Source organism: Chionomys nivalis, chromosome 2 (genome assembly GCF_950005125.1).
Source record: "Chionomys nivalis chromosome 2, mChiNiv1.1, whole genome shotgun sequence".
Classification (NCBI taxonomy): domain Eukaryota; kingdom Metazoa; phylum Chordata; class Mammalia; order Rodentia; family Cricetidae; genus Chionomys; species Chionomys nivalis.
The window spans coordinates 38,091,317-38,115,863 of record NC_080087.1 but is presented as its reverse complement, the minus strand read 5'-3'; the positions used below and the strand labels follow the sequence as shown (position 1 = coordinate 38,115,863).

General features: G+C 37.3%; 1 protein-coding gene and 1 pseudogene across 2 annotated transcripts in view; both read left to right on the top strand.

Moving 5' to 3' along the window:
- The window catches only part of Lama2 (laminin subunit alpha 2), a 603,732-nt gene that overhangs the window by 281,514 nt on the left and 297,671 nt on the right, over positions 1-24,547 (top strand). For both annotated transcript variants that reach the window (XM_057755686.1, XM_057755676.1), the window contains exons 11-12: positions 1,974-2,114; positions 5,386-5,559. In XM_057755686.1, coding sequence (XP_057611669.1) covers positions 1,974-2,114; positions 5,386-5,559 — 315 coding nt within the window. The remainder of the gene's footprint in view (positions 1-1,973; positions 2,115-5,385; positions 5,560-24,547) is intronic.
- Positions 17,400-17,549, top strand: LOC130870630 (U2 spliceosomal RNA; annotated as a pseudogene).

The following is a 24,547-nucleotide window of genomic DNA, read 5'->3' as shown; positions in this document are numbered from 1 at the left end:
CTGCTTTTATATTTTTTAACACCTCATATTCTCAAAATTGGCTTTCTACATATATTTGTGTATGTGTGAATGTATGTGTTGGTTTGTCTATGTGAACATTCATGTGGAAGCCAGAGAAGGCCATGTTGGGTGTATTCCTCTATTAAACTCCACATTTATATTTTGAGACAGGGGCTTTTCACTGAATTTAGAGTCTGTCGATTTTGCTCAGATTGGCTATCCAGGAAGCCTGACATCCTTCCTGACTTTGATTTCCCAGTACTGGAATTAGAGGCTCACACTGTATACCCAGCATCCAATACTATGTTTTTTGTTTTCTTTTCTTTTCTTTTGTTTGTTAACTTGAATGTTTGTGCTAGAACTCAGGTCTTTGGGCTTATGCAGCAAGCACTTTGTCAACTAGACCATCTCCCTAGCCTCTCAAATATATCTTTAATAAGCATCTACTATGTGCATAACACTTCAGTATGCATAAAAATACTACCACCAAGCAATTTGTTTAATCTTAATAAAGCTGTATAATGTATGGAGCCATTTCTCAACATTGTCAAGGAAACTTGCTATTTTCTGGGAATATATACATAGGATGGTTTCTGTTGTGTGCTATATGATAAGCCTGTGCACCTGACTTTGTGTTTTCATTAATTAAATAAAGTCTACCTTGTGTCAAGAGGTAGGGCTAGCAACTAGTTGACAGAAATTATTATAAAGAGTAAGAGACGGTATGAAAGACAGTAGAGATACCCACAGAAGTAGCAAGGAGGGACTTTGGGTGTGGTGGTCTCTTTTGATTTGGCAGAGCAGAAGGACACTATCTTTCAGAGACACTGACAAAGAAAGAAGGTCAGCTAGTTGTTCCTCAACCTCTGTGAGCTGGCAAGTTTTCACCCCAGCCTCTGATTCTCAAGTCTTATTGATAATAGAGCAATAGAGGTTTAGTTAAAACTGCATTCGACAACAAGGACAGGGAGATATAAAAGTCCCCTAGGAGCTGCTCCTTTGAAGCCTCAATTATTGGCAGAACCAGTACTAGATTCAGGTGTAGCCGCTGTACTGGAAATAAAACAACAGGTTTCTACCTCTGACTAAATATTACATGAAGTTGGAGAGAATAATCTCTGATTTGGTTTTGTGATGATAATAAAACAGTGCATTTGAAGCTACAGAAACAGTTAGGAAACACGTTTTCTGTCTAAGGAAAGGGAAAACTATACAATGAGGCAGAAGGAGAATGCAAGAAGGAGGGGGATAGAGAGTCATCCATGCTTAAGGATGCTGGAAATCTATTTCCTGCAGAGGAAGCCTTCATTTGGAGGTCGAAATCAAAATTAAGCACTTCTTAAATAAAGAGATGAAACCCTCCAGGCTTTCGCTGTGTAGTCAGCTTCTTTTGGTCTGAGAACACAATATAGCCTCACCTAGAAGCAAACACATTTTCTGTGTACTAGGAGGAGGATTAATGATCCTAATCTGGAGAACAGTCACTAAATAAGAATGAGTTTTCTCCATAGTATTACTATATAAATAACCTATTAAGCCAAGAAGGGAAAAATTTCTCCCTTTTCTACGTATCTATATATATTCTCCCCCAAATTCTCCACATCTCAAACTTCTCTGCTTACCTCAAATGCATCTATTTTTAACCTGTAATATGAAAGTATTTGGCAATTTTTATATATTAGAAATTTTTTGATTCAGCATATTTAATCTACATTCTTAATAAATATCAAAATAATAAGTCTGTGTGCAGTGCTTAGTACTCAGTAAACCCCACAATACATATAGACTGTGATGTTAGAACAACAGGTATAAACAGGAAACTTTAGAACAATTGCTTTCCATTCTATTGCTGTGCTTTAAAAGTGGATGCGAAGGTAAAATGAGGACTACGGTCATGTTTTCCTTATGCAAACATAGATCTAACCCCTCCTTGGAAGAGCCTCTGTTGCTAATACACCTCCCTACATTTTCAGGAGAATGTTGAAGGTGAAGACTGCAGTCGTTGCAAATCTGGCTTCTTCAACTTGCAAGAGGATAATCCAAAGGGCTGTGACGAGTGCTTCTGTTCAGGGGTATCCAACAGATGTCAGAGTTCTTACTGGACCTATGGAAATGTAAGGATGCTCATTGCCTTCACACGCTGCCCCATGCTCCTGCTTCTCCCCGTCTCTGCTATTTTTGTTCTTTTGTAGGAAACTGAATAAAAAACCAACAATAACAACCAAAAACCAAAACAAAAGCAAACAAACAAAAGCAAACTTAGATAAAACTTAAACTTGTCCAGAAGGAAAGCATTAGGAATTTCCTTCAAATACTGTTTTTGTACTTTGACTCAAAAACATTTCAGATTGTATGTGTGGCCTAGAGAGATAACTCAGTGCTTTCTGTCCTTGAAGAGGACTGGAGTTTGGTTCCTAATACACATAGCCGGTGGCTCACAATTGAACATAACTCTAGCTCCCGGGAATCTGATGTCTTCCTTTGACCTCGATGGGTATCCACCCTCATGCACATACCTTACACAAACACACACACCACAATCCCAAACAACTAAAATAATTTTATTAAAGTATTTTTGTAAGCGTTTGGACTGAATCATCTTTGAGATAGATACCACCCTTTCAGGTCCCCTGTGTGAAACATAATGAAAATCATGTTGCTTTCATCCCAAGCACAGGATGTATGAGAGAAAACATACAATCAAAATGGTAAATATTGCATTTCCATTCACAAATATAAGCTCACTGTAACTTAATAAAAACGGGTCTTGTCAGCTCTTCAGGAATAAATGAGACTGTCTTTCTAAAGCAAACACCTGTTACATGTCTACCCACATTTCCCATCATGCTCCGCATTGTCTGTCTTCAGAGAGTCATTTGTTCCCCTGTAGAAAAAAATGTAAGAGGAAAACAGGATTTTGGGGAATTGCCGTAGTCACCTTGTCTGAACTTTGAGTGCAGACCATAGAGGAAGTAGGCTGGGAGAATAGGAATTTAGAGTGAATTAAGACATATATCTCTGGAGAGAGACCCCGGAGACACTGTGAGGTTCTTCCTGGAGAGTTATGAATCAATTGTGAACAGCAGAGAGGCGTGCCAGAGTTACATTTTACAGACTGATATTTTGATAAGCTCCCTCCTAAGCACTTCTTTCAGCTTCGATCTGCAAACTACTCCAGAGCACAATCATGAAATGTTGTACTGTCTATATCGCTTTTAAGTCAAGTAGCTTTTGACTGTACTCTTGTGTCTGAGTGAGGATCTCTAGATACTTATCCAATGTATTGATTTCAAAGAAAACTTCAAGGAAACAATAACAAATGGACTCAAAGTCTAACTTCTTCATTCTGTTTACAGAGTCATGCTTAACAGTTCCTGACAACTCCACTGCTAAATTTAAGCTTTATGGTTTGCCAAGGGACAGGGAAGAGGTCTCACTCAAGTCTTGGTCTTCAGAATGAAGATCCACAATCGTATTCAGATGTCTCAGAATGCCTGAAGGACAGCTAAAGTTAGATAGGGAAGCAGATGTCAGAATTTACTACTGTCTACTTAGCCAATAGCCTTTGACCCGGTTTGGTCTTTTCTTTAGAGTAAAGCTGTCTTAGATATCCCAAAGCTTTAAAGATGAACAAAAAAAAAATCAAATAATCTCTACACAAAAAAGAAAATTAATAGTTATAATTAGTCTATACATTGTTAACCTTAACACCCTGGTTGCTATCAATCAGTTGAAACACCAACTATACCTTGGGCAGTAGTATTCTGAAACTGGTGGTGATTTACCTTGGTTATCAGCTTGCCTAGACTGAGGGTTGAGAAGGACTTAAGTAGAGTACTCCTCTGCATATAGGCAAAGAAGTCTGGATTACATGGATTCTCATTACATAGATGGTTTATCCTACTGATAGATTAAAATGTTGAATAGACAATTGGGAGATGGTATTAATGTAAGTGGGGCCTGGTAAGAGGAAACAAGTCCAAAGGATAGGTTTGGGGAAGATGAGTCAGACCATGGATTCTTCAACTCTATACTCTGCCTACCAGGCATCATGAGTTAAATGGCTCTTCTCCACCAGAATCTGACCACTGTGACGGACAAATCTTCTGGAACCTAGAAGCAAAATAAATCCTTCCAATCTTAAGGCATTGATATTAGGTATTCTGTCACAATGGCAATGAAACTAATACAACCCTAGTGTCTTTGCTGGTAGCCTTACATCTCAGCAAACACTACCTTGTCTTAACTAGACAGGATGACTTCAATTGGAAGTAGAAGGTAGGCTTGACCTTGACTGGGGTATAACAATGTAAAGGAAATCATTAAAAAATCATTACTCATTTTTTATTTCTACTTTAAAGTGATTTCCTTTTCTGGGCCAGGCTATAAGTCCCCAGAGTACTTAAATCATGTGGGAAAGTATATATTCAGCTTTGGTATATGTTGTCATAGCAACATTCTTGTGGATTCAAATGACCTGGAGCCTCAAAACAAAACATTTATAAAGTAGGAAGAATTGAAATATTGAATGAAAAACTACCCTTTAGGTCTTGCATGTATGATTTCCTTTTGTCCTCTGTTTTATGAATACAAATGCAACACTTGTGAGATATTAGGTTTCATAAAACAGTTATAAATATTATTGAAGTGAAGAGTGTAAAATTCCAAGTCAAATTATTTGATAAATTATATGACATTATAACCATTGTATGAGTTAGAATCAATTTATATTTTTGGTTAAGCTACCAACTTGCTTGCTATGCAAACATGAGGACCTGAATTAAAATCCCTAGGACTCAGATAAATGGCCCTGTGCCGTGGGGCAAACCAATAACCCCAGAACTGAAGAGACAGAGATGGGAGGGTCCTGGGCTTGAAGGCCATTCTAACCAAATCAGTGTCAGGAAAGTTAGAGAATATGTCTCAAAACCTGAATGGTGAAGGAATTGAGGAAGACAGTAGGTGCTAATCTCTGACCTCACCACAATCACCCACACTGTATTTGCACGCTTGTATGCACAGACACATCTGCCACATGGGCATGCTCACGCATGTGTGCAAGCATGCATACCTGGCTCTTGGAGTCACGTTTTAAGGAATAGTAAAAACTGAATATTACATGGGTCAACCAAGATTCTCAAAAGCATCAATTAAAAAATAAACAATGGATTCTATGGGAATACACATGGTAAGCATGGTGATATATACACCGGATACAGTCCCTACAGCTTTTAAGTGTCTGTAGCTTTTTCCCCACTCCTAATTTCAAAACCAGCAAGCTCAATGCTGGAATAAATGAACTACTTCTATCTTTTGCTTGTTTATGTGTGTTGTGTGTGTTTTGTTTTTGTTTTTGTAACCAGGGACTGTTATATTTTCTTTAAGATTCAAGATATGCGTGGCTGGTATCTCACAGACATCTCAGGTCGCATTCAGGTGGCTCCCCAGCTTGATGATCCAGACTCACCTCAGCAGATCAGCATCAGTAACTCAGAGGCACGGAGGTCCCTCCTGAATGGATACTACTGGAGGGCACCAGCTCCATATTTGGGAAACAAAGTAAGTCCATTCTAATGGAAATTGTATTTTAACTGGTCAACGTAGAAAGTGAGTTTTAGTTAATATTTTTTAATTGAAATCAAACATCTACTGTATTAGATTTCAAGGAGCAACATAATGAGATAAGTTGGGCAATCTTCACATGACATGACTGATAAAAAGTTGGAGATAGCAAAAGTCTTTGACAGCTTTAGATTTTTATATTGGTTCTAGGTAAACTTTTTGAAACAGTTAATGTTAATGTAATCTCTAGAGTCTTTTAGAAAACATATTTCAGATGTTGGCATAAACCATGATACATTTATTTAAATATAACTGTCTTTTACAGCAGTCTAGGGTGGCATATTTTACAAAGTTCCCCTCATCTCTTTCAGTTTTATTTCAAAATTGATAAGCAAGGCAGTTGCCTTTTCCTTCTATTCAATACGCACACTAATTGGAAAAATAGAGTTATTATGTATCTAACTCAATGCTTGCTATGAGATATGTATAGACTACATATTTTTTAGAAATTTGGACAGAGAAGTACCCTGAACTAGCCATATTGAAAGCACACATGTAAAATGCACACAGAGATGAACGAGAGCAACCTTGAAAATTCACAGTGTATGTATTTGTGTGTGTGTATTTGTGTGTGTGAAGTTTTTGCTATTGTACATAAAGTCTCTCTATATGTATTTTTTGGTGTTTAGGATTCTGTTTTCTTTTGCCAAATAATTTGTTAGAAACTAAATTTAATTATTATGTGAATAATTTTCCTAGTGTATGAAAATTAGTATCTAGTCAGGGATTAAGTTACCTCATTACACCAGAAGCTGGCAATGGCAAAACCTAGTGATTGGGTAATGACATCACCTTTCACCTCTGAGAACATATTGTTAATGCTGGTTATATTAAAAAATAAAACCTCTTCATTGGTTAAGTAAACAAAAGTATACTTACAATTATTATCTGTTCTACGTAATATGTGAGCATTGAAATAAAAATGATAGTAGTTATAGACTGTTCAATGAATAGGAACTGGTAATTTTAGCTGATTGAAACATTTTAACTCATAACCAGGTTCTTATTTTTAACAGGCTTCTAAATGCTACTACTAAAAATGTGTAAACGAATAAAGTAGGTTTTCAATGAACATGTATTTTAAAGTAGACAGCATATGTTGCATAAAATTCAATAGCTGTAATAAAAATATAATTAAACTTTTATTTGCTCTGCCCTTTATGACATGAAGTCGTTTTATCCTATTCTATTTAGAAACCGCTTATATGCCTGCCTTGAATTTCTTCTGCTTAACATTGCCCAAAAGTAGAAAAATAAAAATGAACTTCTTTTTTTTTGTTGCTGAAAGAGCTTCATGAAGAAATTTGGGTCAAAAATCAGATGAGCTTCAAACATTTTTCTTCTTTCTTTCTTTCTTTCTTTCTTTCTTTCTTTCTTTCTTTCTTTCTTTTTTTGATGATACTATATTAAAATTTAGCTAATTAAAGGTAGTTACTAATAGAAATTAACATTACCATATTTTCCATCCTTTCTTTTTTGGTCATATGCCTTTTCTTTCTGTTGGCTGAAAATCAAACTAACAGAAGGAAAGCAAGCAAGTGGGATATGAAATAACATCAGAGCAAAGCATTTGGACATCCTGTTCATAGTAGTTTGATCCCAAAGATAACTTCCTTCGTCTGGCTGAGCTGTTTCTTCTAACCACCCACAATGAAACACTTCATATTCCGCAGCAGATCATTTTCACTTCACAGAGCGCTGCCTGCCAGTGTCCCCATTTCCATTCCATGAGCAAAATGATGGTAACACAGTGTGCAAATTCTTTGACGACGGAAGGCATTTTTTAGAGTACCGTGGAAGCCCTCAGTGGTTTACTGTCAGCATCCTCAGTATGAATGAAACAATTTGCCTTAATAACTGAACCATATAAATTTTTGATACCACAATAATACTGCCAGTTCTCAGAAATTACCACAGTACATCTTAACTGTCATGTCACATCACTTAAATTATAGTCATGATGACACACTTAGCTTGCTTGATTTAATATCTTGCTAAGGAAATGGAAAATTGTAGGTCCTTGTTTGTAAATTCAATAAGCTCCCTTATCTAAACAGTTGAGGCTAATTTTTTTTTTTGCCAGTAATTGCCATTTGAATGAGAGCCACTGCCAGAATCTGATAGGAATAGTACATCATGATTTTCTTTTACATCTGCTTAGTCGCTGAGTTTTATTGATAGCCATGGCCTGTAGACTATGAGAACATGATGCCGTCTCTCCTTCTTTAGTGTTAATTCCTAAGGTAAAAAATTATTCATGAAATGTAATCACTTTTCCTTAAAAGTAAATGGGATGAATTGAGAAACATTTTTCTATTTCTTTAGTTATACAGCTCCTTGTAATAGAGGGGAAAGATGCTGTGTGTGTGCTCCTGTAATAAAGCCACTGCAGTTCTTCCTGATTCTCTTAGCACCCTAACCACACCTGATAAAAGAGCTCCTTTGACTTCATACAAGTCATCCTGATTGTCACCAAACTCAAGAATCCAAACCACTTCAATAAAGAATACCTTTAATCCTATGAAACAACGCTACTTGGTGGAAAGTAAGGGTCTTTAGGAGTGGGGTGGGAAATCCTTCTATGTGTTGCTTTTATTAGTTAATGAATAAAGAAGCTGTTTTGGCCTGTGATAGGGTAGAACAGAGCTAGGTGGGAAAAATTAAACTGAATGCTGTGAGAAAAAAGGCAGAATAAGGAGATGTCATGTAGTCACCATATATATATATATATATTCTGGTCTTGATTAAGATATTGTGTTTGTGCAGTTCATTTAAAAATGTAATGTCCAATTAAGAAATATAGGTTAATAGATAATCATCTATAATACTCAAGCTTGTGGTCATGTTAGTTAGATTTTCTAGATGTACAGAGACATATTTCAGATGGATAGACAATTTTCAAACCTTTCAAAGATTACAGAATGTGGCATTTAAAATGTTTTAAGAGCTTAAGACTTTTTATGACAATGAGACACATCTGCTCCTGGCAGTACCAATTAATTCAGGAGGAAGATGGGCATCAAAGAGGCTTCTTATGGAGTTTGTTAGACATTTGGGCAAGAAACTGCTCTTGCCTGGACTGCTTGACGTTATGCTGTATGAACTGGACATACAGGACCCACATAAAAATGACTTCTGAAGTTACCTAAAGAAGGTGAGACAGTCCTTTGGGGTTCCTGCTTCATGAAAAAGTCTTCAAGACATTCTGTAGAATACAGAAAAAGACGACTGATAAATTGCCAATATAGACAGAACTGTCTTTGAAATTTAAAAGTCTGCTGAATACTTTGAGCCTGAATGCTGAAGATGGTTGCTCCAAGAATACAGAAAAACTTTGGGTGACTTTCCAGACAGCAAGATGTCTCTGTTATCTCTAGACTTTTGGAAGTTGCTTATGATGCACCTCCTGCTTACTTAGGTAATATTACATCCTTCTGGAGTCTTTGATGGAGTTGAAGAATAAATAGTTATAGTTATAGTTTTCCTTAGATATGATAAAAGATAAAGTAGATATAAATATTATAACTGTAATTCTTACTTAATACCTGTATTGTTATATGTAATTTTACTATGTAAAAGTTAAAACCTTCCTTTTCATTTAAACAGAAAATGGGAAATTGTGTGGTAAGTCCTTCTGTTTATGTGTTGCTTTTATTGGTTAATGAATAAAGAAACTGTTTTGGCCTGTGATAGGGTAGGAGAGAGCTAGGCGAGGAAAACTAAACTGAATGCTGGGAGAAATAAGGCAGACTCAGGAGACGCCATGTAGCTGCCAGAAGGGAAAGATGCAAGCTGCCAGCTGGAACTTTGCCCATAGGCCACAGGCCTTGTGGTAAAATGTAAAATAATAGAAATGGGTTCATTTAAGATGTAAGAGTTAGCCAGAAATATGCTTAAGTTATTGATCAAACATTATTGAAAATAATAGTTTCTGTGTGATTATTTTGGGCGTCTGGGCAACCAGGAAATGAATAAGCAGCCTCCTTACAACATGGAAAGTGTGTGTGAATCGTGGATGAAGTCCAGAAGATCATAACCAATTTATATACAGGCCACCAAAACTGTTTCATCATCTCAACTGTGAATTAATTCCTCAATAGTAATCACGCCAATGTTTTCTCCTACATGAGCAGATGTCAGGCACCATTGACAGTTTGTTTCTATGTGATTTTCCTGTATCATTTTAATTCTCCAAAATGGTTAACTCAGCTGCCCACTGGGTACAGTGGGTAACATTTTATTTCCACAATCCTGGGCAAATGTTACTGCTTGTCTTTAGGGCATTTGTGCAAGGGGTTGAGGTGGGAGAACAGGCAGAAGAGGAGCACTGAACTAGATAGAGGACAGAGAACCCTGCTGGCTGTCTGAGAGCAGCTGCTGTTCAGAAACAGTTTGGAAATTTCAGAGTTAGGCTAATTTACTGCATTAGTAAACCAAATGCTGCTGGAATACTGATAAAGTCATTTGCTTAAGGGTCCCCTAGTGGACTGAAATGGTTGGTGCAGCATCCAAGAGCAGTTCTCTGTGTCTGTAAAATTCTCTGAGATGCTGCTTTGGTGCACTTGTTTCAGTTTTTACATTCCTGTTAAGTTTAAAATTCTGTCTTTGAACATTACTGAATTAACCATAGGAGACTTTTTTTTTTGACAAAATCACTCTTATTTTCGACACCATCATATTGCATAGTTCAGAGAAACATCCATTAGTTTATGCTGCTAGTAATGACTATAGTAAGTGGGTTTAAGCTCTGCCTGATGAAGCCTTTCCATGAAGCAAATTCTTTTGTTGTACTCCCTAGACGTTCTCTGGAGAGCCCACTTTACATCTGTGTACAGGAAGAAAATGAATGCTGGAATGGCTCAGGCAGTGTGGTTCTTATTACATAAAAAGATCTGAGAAAATACTTTGATTGATGGTACATTCTTAAACAAACAAGGATCAAAAAAAATATTTTGATTAGGGTGTTGACATATGACCCCTGAGGGGGAGTTTGTGTGGAAGCTGGAAGCAGATTTCAAGCTCATTTGTTTAAAAAAGTTAAAACACTAGCAGTCATCTTCCACGCTTCTCAACATTGTTCAAAAGTGAAGTTCAAGCAGAGTATGGTACTCTTGCCTGAAATCCAGAACTCAAGTGAGGAGGCAGGGTCACTTTGAGTTTGAGGTTAGTAATGCTGTGGGTACATAGTGCTTCTAGGATAGACAGAGTGAGAGCCTGTCTCAAAATAATAAATAAATAAATAAAAAGTCACCAACAAGTGGAATTTTCCTTTCTTTTCTCCACCAACAATTCCCTCTAACTTGAATCTAACTTGAATTTTGAATTAAGTCTAATGGATTAATTAAAATCACTCTGAATGTAGAGAAAGACCTGGCCATAAAGGTTAAAAGGGTAAGTCAGCTGGTAGTTTCTCTAATTTCAAAAATCAAAACCTATCAAGAATGATTTAGAAATAGACTGGGACCCAGAAAATATTTTCTCCCTGGAATAACTCAGATAAATTGTTAAGGATAAATGAGTAAATACATGTTGAAACATGTATAGACCAAGGAATCACTCATTGACTATAATCACTACGAAATCTACTATGCAAAAGTATCTACCACTCCCAAGGATTCAAGGTCACCAAGAATAGTCTTAGAGCAAAGATATATTCTTGCTATAATATTAGTTTGAGATGTACTTTATTTCTCTCAGAAAAATAGTATATAAAAGAGCATTCTAATGTTCATACACATTTTGTTTTCCTTGTTAATGATGAAATGTAATAGGCACAAAGAACACTTTTTATAATTACCTGAAAGAGTTGTTAGGTAGGGAAACTTTCAGTTTAATATTGGCGGAGGTTTCTATCCCCAGTCCTGCAGTATACAAACAGAAACTACATTTATCTAGGTCCAGGAAGGTGAGCATCCAAACAGGCTAAGCTCCCACAAAGCCAGTTCATGTATTAGGATTGAAATCTACTGCCATTGTCCTTGGCTTCTCATCAGCCTTCATTGTCCGCCATGTTCAGAGAGTCCAGTTTCAACCCATGCTTATTCAATCCCAGTCCAGCTGGCCTTGGTGGGCTCCCAATAAATCAGTTCCACTGTCACAGTGGTTGGGTGCATCCCTCGTGGTCCTGATTTCCTTGCGCATGTTCTCCCTCCTTCTGCTCCTCATTTGGACCTTAAGAGCTCAGTCCCTTGCTCCAAATTGGGTCTCTGTCTCTATCTCGATCCATCGCCAGATGAGGGTTCTAAGGTGATATGCAAGATATTCATCAGTATAGGATAGGGTCATTTCAGGTTCCCTCTCCTCAGTTGCCCAAGGTATCAGCAGGGGACATCTCCCTGGACACCTGCGAGCCCCTCTAGAGTCAAGTCTCTTGCCAACCCTAAGATGGCTCCCTTAGATAGAAGTGGGAGGACCTTGGTCTTCCCGCAGGGCAGGGAATTTGGACTGCTCTTCAGTATCTAGAGGGAGGGGGAATGGAGTGGGGGGAGGAGAAGAGGAGTGGGGATAGGAGGAGGGGAGTGGGGGGGAGGGGCAATATGTGGGAGGAGGGGGGGAAATGGGAAATGGGGAGGAGGTGGAAATTTTAATTAAAAAAGAATAAATAAATAAATAAATAAATAAAAGAAGTGGGGAAAAAAGAAACTACATTTATTTGCAATACCATTTGGCCAATAGCTTAAGCATATTTCTGGATAACTTTTATATCTTAAATTAACCCATTTCTATTAATCTTTGTACTACCATGTGGCTGTGACTTACCAGCAAGGTTCCAATGGGCACCAGTGCAGGTGTTTTCTCTCCTGCAGTGGCTGCATGGCTTCTCACTAATTCTGCCTACTCTATCTCTATATATAGATCTCTTTCAGCCTGACTATAGTCTGTTAAGTCATTGACCAAAAGCAGCTTCTTTATTAACCAATGGCAGTAAAACATATTCACAGCATACATCACCTCCCACATCAGTTTAACAAGTTATAAGGGAGATATACTTTCCTTAGTAGTATTTTAGTGTGAATAGGTTGTGGTTTGATAGACAAAAAAACTAATAAAATCTAGTACTTTGTCATTAGATTTTTTTTTTTGGTCAGGCCAGAGGAATTCATGGTCACTATGATTCTACACAAAATATTCCATCTAATATATTCACTCAGCTGTGAAATTCTGTTTTCTTGTGTGTTAATATACACAGACAAAATCATTAGCCAGTAAACCGAGAGACCTCAACTAGGATAATAAGGAAATCACAATAGGTATCTAGATGTGTGCTACCCTTTGCATTTGGAATTGTCCAGACATTGATTTTTAACTTCTTTGAGTCATCTAGCTTTGGAATAAAAGTACTGAAGCAACATACCCAACAGAACACTTATGAGCAGAAACAATAAGCACAGTGCGGGAGACCAAGGCAGCAGTTTGAGCTCAATCCACCCCGGGCTATCGAATGCGGCCCTATCTCAAGCAAAGGAAAAAATAAAGATACGAATTATTTGAATGTGAAAGAAAGCAAAGAACAGCAGAGAAGACACAGACACAAACCTAAATCAGAAAAAAGAGAATGAAAAAGGTTAAGCAAAAGAGGATAATGACATGTAAAGAAATGTAAATAAGGATTCTGTGATGATTGCAGTATCAGTAAAGTGTCTGCTGTACAAGTTTGAGCTTCAAATCTGAGTTCAAATCTCTAGTCTCCAAGTGAAAACTACATGAGCAACCTTCAACTCTAATCCTAGCCTTTAAGCAGCAAAAAAAAAAAAAAAAAAAAAAAAAAAAAAAAAAAAAATAGGTCTGTAGCTTGCCGGCCAGTTACTCTATCTAAATTGGCAAGTTCCAACTTCAGTAAGGAACCCGCTCTCACAAAATAAAGGTGGAGGCCAATTTAGGAAGAACACATTGTATACATGCAAACATATGCATAACATACACAGAAAATAATAATTAAAATGACTTAAAAATAACAGAGGAGATATCAAAAGGTGAATAAGTTCAAAACACGAGAATTCATATACTAAGTATCAGTAACTTGAAAAATGACAAAATGCAACACAATGACTTGACTCGGGTAGAAAACCCCCTCATTCCCTTTAGTCTTGCAAGCAGTGGGAGCTTCTTCTCTTGCAACTTTGCATGACTTGATATCTTTGGTCTAAACAAAACCTTGAGCAGGGAGGTAAGAAAATATAACTCATCTAATGTTACAGATGAAAATAAAACCAAACGCCTTTTAGCAATCACTATTTATACAAAGATTCAAAATGTTAATATAGCTAAAAGACAAGTCCACAATTGCCCCATTCATATGTGGACACTTAATTTTTAGCCAAATGTCAAATCTCTTCTAGTAGGATGGACCATGGCTCTGGAGTCAAGAATTATTTGCAGGGAAAAGGATAAGTTATGCACTCTTACCTTATCATGAATAAAAATGAATTCCAGTTGGAAACAAAAATTAAAATTTCATAATCGTGCCAACTGAGCTCTCTGAAGATAATTCATTGAGTTGTCTGCTTGGCTGACAAATGGGGTCTGGATTTATTTCCCTCATTTAAGTCACAGGAACACTTGACCAAATGTATGTGACTGGACAGCTTCTAATATTGAGCATCAGATACAAAGGTAACACAATCACTGAGAAAGGTGAATGAAAGAATTTAGGTTTATAGATGCCTCAGGTTAGCTCCCAAGCCATGGTTTCTGAAGGTAAGTACGGACAAGCCAAGCAGAAAGTTTGGCATGCATGGAGGCCAACTTAGAAAGAATCTGTTCAGTCAAATGCAAAGGAAGAACAAGCTGAAGAATAGCATGAGATCTGCATTTCTGCAAGAAGAGATCTTGTATTTCTGCGAGAGATCTGCATTTCTGCAAGAAGGGACCCAACTGTTGAGTGGCAAATGAAGAAAACCAGCCAAAGCTGTTGTACAAGTCACCAAAAAGAAGTGGTTATCAGGAAAAGGGGAGGGAGCAGGAACTGGGTTTGGTATGTAAAATGAGAAAAAATTGTTTTTTTTTAAAAAGAATTTATAAAAGAAGTGGTTGGGAAAATGCCTGAAGCAAAACTTGTTTCCTGGAGTTGGTTTGTTTCCCCATTTTCTGACCTGGAGTGCCTTCATAGCAGTGAGGACCCCAAGTAAAGTATAGGATACTTTCTTAGTAGAGAGATTCATGCTAACAAATTCTGAAGGCAAGTCTGGAAAGAATCTAATGAAAAGAATTATCTTCCCCCACCAAAAACAAAATAAAATAAAATAAAATAAAACTGCATACCAAAACCAAGTCCAATCCAATTAAAATGCAAAGAAATCTGGGACTTAGCAGCTCCAAATCCACCAGATCTTGTATCACATCACATAATACAAGGCACAGGACACATGAGAAGAATTAGATCATATGAACCATCACCTGAAGCAAAATCGGGTCAAGAGAAGAGAATCAAATATGACAGAATAACCATGACAAGAAACGATAGAATCTGATTAATAAGAGAGCTGAAGAAGAGGAAGCAGTCAGGGGTGTAGCAAGTGATAAAGCATGCAGAAAAGAATAAAGACAGGAAAGGGAGCACATTCCATCTGTGCCAATCAACTGTCAACTTGATGGAATGAAGAATCAGCTGGGAGGTGGGTATCTGGTGGGTGATGACTCTGCAATTAGCTAGTTTATGTTAATTATAGAGATGAAGAGACTATTCCTCTTTCTGAGCAGCAGTATTGCCTGGCTAGGATCCCTGATGATATAAATAGAGAAATGGAATGGAATTGAACAGCAGCATGCACTCATGCATGGATTCATCTCTCTTGGATTTGCTATGATGTGTGCTTCAAAATCTTGCACCCATGACTTATCTAACAAGATGGGCTATAGCTTTGACTGTGAGACAACTAGACCCCTTTCCCCTTAAGCTGATTTTGTCAGAGTCCTTTATCATACAAAGAGGAAAAAAAAAAACTAAGAAACTGACAGTTTGTAAGATGATCTGGGTGTTGGTGCCCTCCCAACCTCAGAGGTGGAACTTTTGAGAAGTGATTTGCTTATTCCATTGTTAATGAATTCAGTTCTCTTATAAAAAGGGTAAAGGGAACTGAACTGCACCTTAAGGGTGTAGTGTTGTGCTTTTCTTTTTAAAAGTGTTTTTTATTGAAAATCAATTTTTTATACAATCTATTTAATCTATCTAATTATGGTTTTCTCTTCCTCTACTTCTCTCAGTTTCTCCATACCTTCTCACCCATCTGGATCTATCTCCTTTATTGTCTCTTGTTAGAAAATAATAGACTTTCAAGAGATAATAATAAAATGAAATACAAGACAAAACAAAAGCAAACATGCTAGAAGAGTACAAAAAAGAGCAAAAGAAAAGGCAGAGGAAATAGATATAGACATAAGGACCCATTAATTTGCACACTCAGGAATTCCATAAAAACAAAAAAACAGAAATAAGCCATAATCTACAGCAGAGAAGAAGCTCTCATCAGATGATGAGGCTACTGATGGTTGATGTTAGACCCAATGTTCTCCAAACTATGAACAACACATTTCTGCTGCTACTAAGTGGCCAAGTGTGTGGTGTTTTGTTCTGGTAGAGTTGAATAGACTGAAGTTTTGCAAACTAAAATGTAATACAAAGATATTTTAAGGGATATTTTTGGTGTTGTTGATGTTGAGAAATGAAAGGCAACAAAATAAGAAAGCCTGTACTGTCAGTACAGAATTTTTACCAGACAAAAATATCTTTGAAAAATGAAGACAAAGATTTTCTCAGAGAAATAAATCACAAAGAGAGCTACATTACAGGAGTTAGAGAAAATTCTTCAGGCACAAGGCATACCAAATGGAAATCTGGTCCTATAAGTCAGACTAAATGTATTAGAAAAATAAACAAAAATGTTTTTTCTTCCCTACTACTGCTAGCTCGAAGACCTCTGGCCTGCTATTTTGTATTAGCCCTCAGGTCGAGCACAACATTTATTGAATAAATGACCAAAGACAGCAACTTGGGCTAAAATTTCAAGTATTGTGTGTAAAAGTTTCTAAACTAGGAAAAAAGGAAGATGGCAACGTGGTCAGTATGTTTAGAAAAGCTTCCCATGCCCTCTCACACTCCTTATCTCAAAACTAAAGCAAACACACAAATGTCATTTCAAAAACCAATTATCTATCAGTTTTTTCATTATTTATTCTTCTCTTGTACATTACATCCCAATCACAGTTTACCGTTCATCCACTTTTCCCAGTGAGTCCCCACTGTAACCTTCCCCACTTTCCCATATCTACTCCTTTTCTGTTTCTCTTCAGAAAACAGCAGCCTCTCTGCCAGGGATATCAATCAAGTAAAATACAACAAGTTATAAAAAAACTAGGCATACATCCTTACATCAAGGTGAGGCAATCCAGGAGAAGTAAAAGGGACCTACGAGCAGGCAAAAGAGTCATAGATCTAATCTACATGGGAAGTGAAAAAGACAAGATGTCCTGAGTAAATTGGGAGAGGGGTGAAGGGAAGAGGAGAGGCAGGGACAGAACAGAGAAAAATGTAGAACTCAATAAAAATCAATAAAAAAGAATTTAAAAAGAATCAAAGAAACACTCCTTTCTCACTGTTGGGAATCCCACAAGACACCAAAGTTGCACAACCATAACATAAGCAGAGGGCCTACCTCAGACCCATACAGGCTCTGTGAATGTAGCTTCAGAGTCTGGGAGCCTTTATCAGCCCTCTTAGGTGATTCTGTGGGCCATGTTTGTGTTTGTCCTTAACCCTGTTTACTTATAAAATCATTCCTATTGCTTCTTGACCTTTTTACTAAGATCAAGTGTAATATCTGTTCTTTTCAGTTTAACATCTATCACTTAATGTAAAAATGATGTCTTCTGTATTCCATTCAACAAGACTTTACACATAGGCAGCCTAGTAGTAGACTGTGGGAACCAATGGATGGATGTCTCTGACAAACTAGTCAGATCTATACAGGACAAACTCTCCAAATGCCACTCTGCCACTAGCAAAAAGTTAACTTTAAGTGTTATTTGTTATGCTAATTATGAACTTATCATGATAAGAGTTTTCTGGACATTCTATTTTACTTGTTGTTGCATTGTGGGCAGTGGACACTATAGATGTTGTGGTCTTGCAGAGTGAAATGTTGTGAAGTCCCAGGGAGATGGCTGTTAACAAGCCAAAGAGAGGCCTGGGTCAGATCCTTCCTCACAACCCTCAGAAGGGAACATCCTCACCAACAATTTGCTTCCAGACCAATTTTTCACTCTTCATGTTCATGAGAACTGAAAGAGAACTCTTACATATGTAAAAATGACCTGGTTTGGTAATATTTGATGTAAAATTGGTTAATGTCTTAGTCTGTACAGCTTACGTAGATATAAGTTAGACAGTGCATGTTTATTAGTCCTGTGATCCATTCATCTTGGCTTCCATGATTTACAAACTAAGAGCTAGAACACTACTTCAGAAGTACATGAAGTTCTAAAAATATGCCCTAGGCACATAGAATGTTTTCAGGAAATATAATTTGCTTTGCCATTTTTCTGTAGTTGTTTTTTATGATAGTTTACATTTCATGTAATATTCCTATCAGGAAAAGATTTTTGTTAAGGCATACTTCTTTGCATAACTATTTGTTGCTGACACAGTGCATGATGCGCAGTGATAGCATTGCAAATGAGGATAGAGAGTCTGAAAGTTGATTTTTAACAAGTAAAGAGATTATATGACTTAAATGTCAGCATTGCAGAAATAGCCAGTCTTGGAAATACCTGCAAAACATTTTGCACTTTATCTTGAAAGTCTCAGAGTAGAGCTTAGCATGTCATCTCTTTCAAAACAAGTGACATAAATGTCCCACTGTTTTTTTCTTCAATGAAGAAATAAAAAGGATTTGTATCATCTTATACTCCTCAGCCCCATATCAAATAAATAAATTTCAAAATTACAGTCAATATCTCATATCAATACTAATACAAATGAAATGAAAACAATTAAGAAAAATCCCAAGTCAATATAACCAGAGTCTTTGTATGAGAGAAAGTGTGGGACAGACAGGCACACAAACAGGAACAGCAGCACATGAACATGAAGACAGCTGTCTTCAAGGCAAGGGAAGATGTTCAGAACACACTCTTCTTTCTCAGCTATGTCAACCTCTCGGTGTCCAATGTCTAGCTTCTGAAAATGTAGGATGTAGATTTCTATTATTTAAACTGCCCAGTCCAAGACATTTGCATTAGCAAACCAGGTAATGAAATATTGATTCTTTGTAAAGCCCAATGGTTTTCTTTCCTAGTGTAACAGTTGACAAACAACTGGCAATCGTTCAATTCTTCAAAGAAATCATAGAAATAGATAAGAGCAAGACCTAGAGTCAAATAGAAAAATAGTCAGCTGATATGAATGAACAGTTTCTAGGAGATGAAAGAAAATGGCCCTAAAATGTAAGGAAATACATTCACTTGTTCCATAATTTGGTAATTACACTGATCAGTCAGTTGTCATGCACCATATGATAAAAGTAAGAAAATAGATAGCATGCTTTTTAATGAAGGTTTAAAGAAACAGACCTTCATCAGTTGATAGTTCAGTTGGAATATACATTGATGCAATGAGAGAAAACCAAATTTAGAAACCTCCACTGAGGTTACAAATGCACATATTCCTACAATCTTCCTTTCCAGGGGCTCAGCTTTGATAGCCATATGCCTGTGTAAAGTGTCACAAATGGATCTCTGCCACAGAAATGTCCATCCATCAATGAGTGATACTATGAATGTTGCTATAACCGTATAATCAAACAAATAAATGAACTAGAATTCCTATGCATAGTAGTTGCAAAATATTGTAGAGTTATACATACAGATTTAAATGGTTAGATACATATGTAAGTATAAATGTATATGTATGTATATGATGAGCATTCATCTTCAAGTAAAGAAAAATATGTGTTTGTACTTATACGGCGACTTGGTTATTTAGAGTCACATCTAGTATTCAAATTGAGGTGAACTTCTGTCAAGGACTATTCTATTGCACTTCTCAAGAAGAAAACATTGTCCAATTTGTAAAACAAGACATGTTAACTAAAACAGCCTAAATTTATGCTTACAATTTAGTCTGCTACAGGCTGTTATTTCTCCTACAATTTGCTGTAAAAATTATTCCTTAAATGTAATCCCTTAATACGTATTAAGGGCCCAGTCCTATCTGCTAAACAATGGTTGTCAGGCTTAATTAATCTCAGGGAGTCAAATAGCAGTACTTGCATCATTCCAGATTCTTCAGTAAATCCCTCTTTTTGCAGTAGGGCCTTTGGGGAAGGACAGAGTTGACATTTTTATTTTCTGTGCTGTCCTGTCACTCTCGGTAGTGGCAGCTGTGTTAGACCAGGTGCTGTCTTACCTGACTTACTCTGAAGCTGCCGCTCTATCACTTGAGTCTAGGATGCTGAGCAGCCTGCATCTCACATTTGCCACATTGAAGAGGGAGTGAGGACCCCGATCTGAAATGTGATGAATTATTAAACAGGAAGTTTGTGGGTGATTGAAAATTACCTGCAAAAGAGTGCTTATCTCCTTGGGGGCACATCGAAAGCTCGCAGAATTGAGCCAATTAGACTGACTGTCTCTTCAATGAGTTGTGACCTATCCGTGGTAATGGCTTATTATGATGATAAATGAACCCATCTCTCAAACTGAAGCCTGAGTACACACTTCAGCAGTTTCCTTGAATCGTGAGACCATTACCTCTCAGCCTCAGATAGACAGCAGTGACAGCCACGGAGGCAGAGGGCACACATGACTAGACACAGATGATTGTTTCACCCTCTGAATTTATGTACAGAGATTTCCAAAGAAATGGACCTTCTTTGTGCGTCATGTGCGGATATCTGAAAGAGTTATCATGCTGACTTCCTTCATTAGGAAACACCCCACCCTGGGGGCAATGCTCGGAGACGAAGGGACTGGGATTTTCGTTAAGTGTTTGGTGGTTTACAGTGTTTGAATATTTCATTCTTGTCGGTCTCTTAGTTGCGTAAAAGTTCCAAAGAAAAATATTTTCTTTCACTGAACACACATGAATAAATAAATGAATACGGTTTTGAAAGAAGAAACTTCACCCATTAAATTTCACATTTCATCTTTCACGTGGGTTGGGAAAACTATCCTGGAACTCCTTTTCCTTTATAGAAAAATTTTAACACTCAAACGTACGTGCTTTGATTTGGGGCTGTGAAGGAGTGTCAAAAATTCTGTAGGAAGTACTGTAACTGTAGCTGTAGTATTGTTTTAATGTGCTTCTATAGCCATCTTTTTGGCCTTAGGAGAACTTGAGACATAAAGTTAATTATATGTGTGTGTGTGTGTATATATATATACAATAATATATATATATATATATTATAGTCTTCTGATATTTTTTAAAAAGTATTAGACAAATTTTGGCTTATAAATTCCCAAAATTCTGAAAAATAACTATTTTAGTAAAGCTTTGAGGAGAGACAACATCTTGACTAACTTGAAATAGCAGCTCAGAAAGAGAGGGTTTGGAGCTAGTTGGCTTTATGGGAAAAGGGCATTTTTGAAGTAGCTCCTGCATGGCTGATAACTCTTTGGGACTGTATAGAACAAATGATATAAAATCTTGATATTTGTCAATGAGCCAAGGTCAAGATTATGAATCACATATTGAAGAAGCTGATATAAATCTATAAGTACATTAGTTTAGATATATCTAAATTGAGGAAGAAAATCATCTTGGCACCAGCTCAAGCATTAACTTTATTTATTTACAAATAAGAAAAAAAATTATGTGCACTACCAATATTGCTTAACATGGGAACACAGAATTCTGTTGGCTTTAATTCTTACACACAGCAGCTTTAATGAAATCTGTGTAGTGACTTTGTTACAATGTACTTACTTTCCCTCCAGTGAAAAGTGGATTAATATCAATACCTACCTCATAGAGCTATTGTGAGGATTAGATGAATTAATAAGCATCCACCAGTCAAGATAGGACTTGGAAAATAATAAACACTGGCCAGAAGCTATTATTGCTAACTCTAATTGTGTCTTTATCCCATTGAGGCTTTACAACTTTTTACTAAGACTAGAAAAATGAAAATATGAAAAAGGAGAAGGGGGAAGCCACAGGAAAATGTCAGATAGAAAGAGGGGTAAAGGAGAGGGAAGAAGAGAGGGAGGAAAAGGAAAGGGAAATGCAGGAAGAGTGAAGAAAACAGAGCATGAAATAAAATGGCTTGGAAGGGCCTGTTGGTGTATGTTTAATTTTAGAGTATTTTGATTTCCAAGTGACTATCAGGAATCTTATCCTGATGTTTACAAAGTGATTCTGTGGTAGGAGAGTGAGTGGCTTTTTCTCTAATTTTCATCTGGGGCTGGCTTTAAAGGAATTATCAGCTTCACTGTCCCAGAAAATGTCTTCTGTAGGAAAACAAAGTGAAGACAATTCACAGGCAAAAAGTTTATTGGCCCTTGAAGTTTACTGCTTAAGCTTGTCTCTACTCACAACACAGAAGGAAAAAAGAGCAGTGTGTTGCTGCAGTTGCTATTTTAATAGCAAATAATTTATAAATTTGGATTCAATAGTATTGTTTAAAGATTAAAGTACTTTGACTGTTTTTCCCATTCAAATAGTCTAGAGATACAATTTCAATATGGCAACACAATCTTAACTATGTTCTTAATCAGGACTCTTTTCTAACTTTAAAATAATGATTCAATGTATCTCACTGTCTGGCAGATACTTGGAAGATGATGGATAGCACACTGGTTTGAAAGTAAATCCTTTCTGTTGTGCCAAGCTCTTGATCTTTGTGTCAGTAAAGATATTTAGGCTTGGGAGAGCATTAACTATGCTGGGAATGAAGCCCACAACAGCTTGATTCCTTAGGCATAGCCCAGTAAGGGTTTAACTCCATCTTCCTGACTCACACAGTGTAGTATTTTCACTAAAAGGAGACAGACCAGATTAAGGGGTTGAGAAATACGGAAATCTAGTCTGTTTTTGAAACTGAGTTCTATTAACACTCATGGCAGTCGTTGGAGGATGTCTCTCCATTCACTGTGTGTCAGTACCAGCCATCTAGAGTCGTCATTAAACATTTGCACTGACACCTTATCTCAGGAGACTTAGGCAAATACCTGGGAATCTACACTTTTGTTGAAATTCTCCCTCCATCCCTTTCTTCTCCCTCCCCCCTTCCTCTCACCTTCTTTCTCTCCTTTCTAATGTATACACATGTATGCATGTATACGTGTGTGTGTGTGTGTGTGTGTGTGTGTGAGTGTGTGTGATGTTTGTGGGCAATTTTATATGTGTGGGTCAGAAAATACCCTCACCTGTTGGTCCTAGCTGTCTACCTCATTTGCAATGGTGTCCCTTCGTTGTTCTGAGTTGTGTGTGAGAGATTAGCTGGCTTGCCAGCTTCTATGGAGCCTCCTGACTCTGCCTCCCCTCTTGTTATAGGAACATTGAGGTACTGTGTCCTGCTTTGATGTGGTCTACAAGAATTTGAAGTCAGGTCACCACATGGCTGCAAGCATTTTTTTTCATGGAGCCAACTCTCCAACCCCAGAATCTATAGTTTTAGGAAACTTCCCACCCTACTCTTCATTCATAAATATGAGCTACTTTTTTAGGATGACATCTAGAACTATAGATACATACTATCTGTAGATGGTTCTACAAACTTATTCTTTCCAATGCTTAAGATACTGTAACATGCTTTATTTGAATTCAGAGGCCAGCCTCATGATCTTATAGTTGACCATGTACAAGAAATCCCCTAAATAATTATCTTTTGGCTACTACTAAACATTATGCAAATTTAATTTTATTATCAGATTCTTTATAAGTAGAATTATAAGTAGAATAATCTAGGCACACACATTCACACCAGAAAAAAATTAACTCAGCAAGCAGCTGTTTTCTTTTAGAGTAGGAAGTCTGAAATGCAGTCATTAATATTTGGATTGAGAAAGAAGTGAGACTTGCTGGGAACAGAATGTTTTGAGGGAGTTGGAAACAGTTTCATATCCTGCAAGGACTTCTAACTTTCCTGAAATTTAAGAGTACAGCCATCTGGAGAACACTACTACATGATAAGGACCAACAGAGGCCAGCCCTTTAACTCTCTCACACAGCTTCATTCCTTATAATCTGCAAAATGTTGGAAGGAGGTTGCTTGTTCATCCCAGCCACTCAGAACCAAAATAACCACACAGAATCTGTATTAATTAAGTCACTGCTTGGCCCATTAGCTCTAACTTCTTATTGGCTAACTCTTACATATTAATTTAACCCGTTTCTATTAATCTGTGTTTCACCACATGGCTGTGGCTTACCTGCTAAAGTTCCAGCATCTGTCTGTGTCTCACAGGGCTACATGGCTTCTCTCTGACTCCGCCCTTCTTTCTGTCAGTGTTCAGTCCAGTCCTTCCCACCTAGCTCTACTCCGCCCTGCCCTGCCTTACTATTGGCTCAAAGCAGTTCTTTATTCACTAACGGTAATCACAGCATACAGAGGGAAATCCCACATCAGCAAAAGACTCAGTTTACAAACAGAATCTTTTTTTTATTTTATAGTGTGTGTGTGTGTGTGTGTGTGCATGTGTGTGCATGTCTGTGTGCGTGAATATATGTAAATGCAGCCATGGCATGTATGGTGAGAGGATATCCCTCTGCAATAGGATCTCTCTGACCACCTTGTGGAATCCGGGTTTCAAATTCACGTCATCAGGCCTGTGTACAGTTGCCTCTGACTGCTGGTTACAGGGCTATTGGTTAGGACCTGGTTACATCATCTGACCTGGTGAGTATTAGTTATGGTGGGAGACTACAATCCTGGGTGAGAGAGAGCCAGTGATGTTGGTGGTAGATTTGCAGGTGACCGAGTTAGGC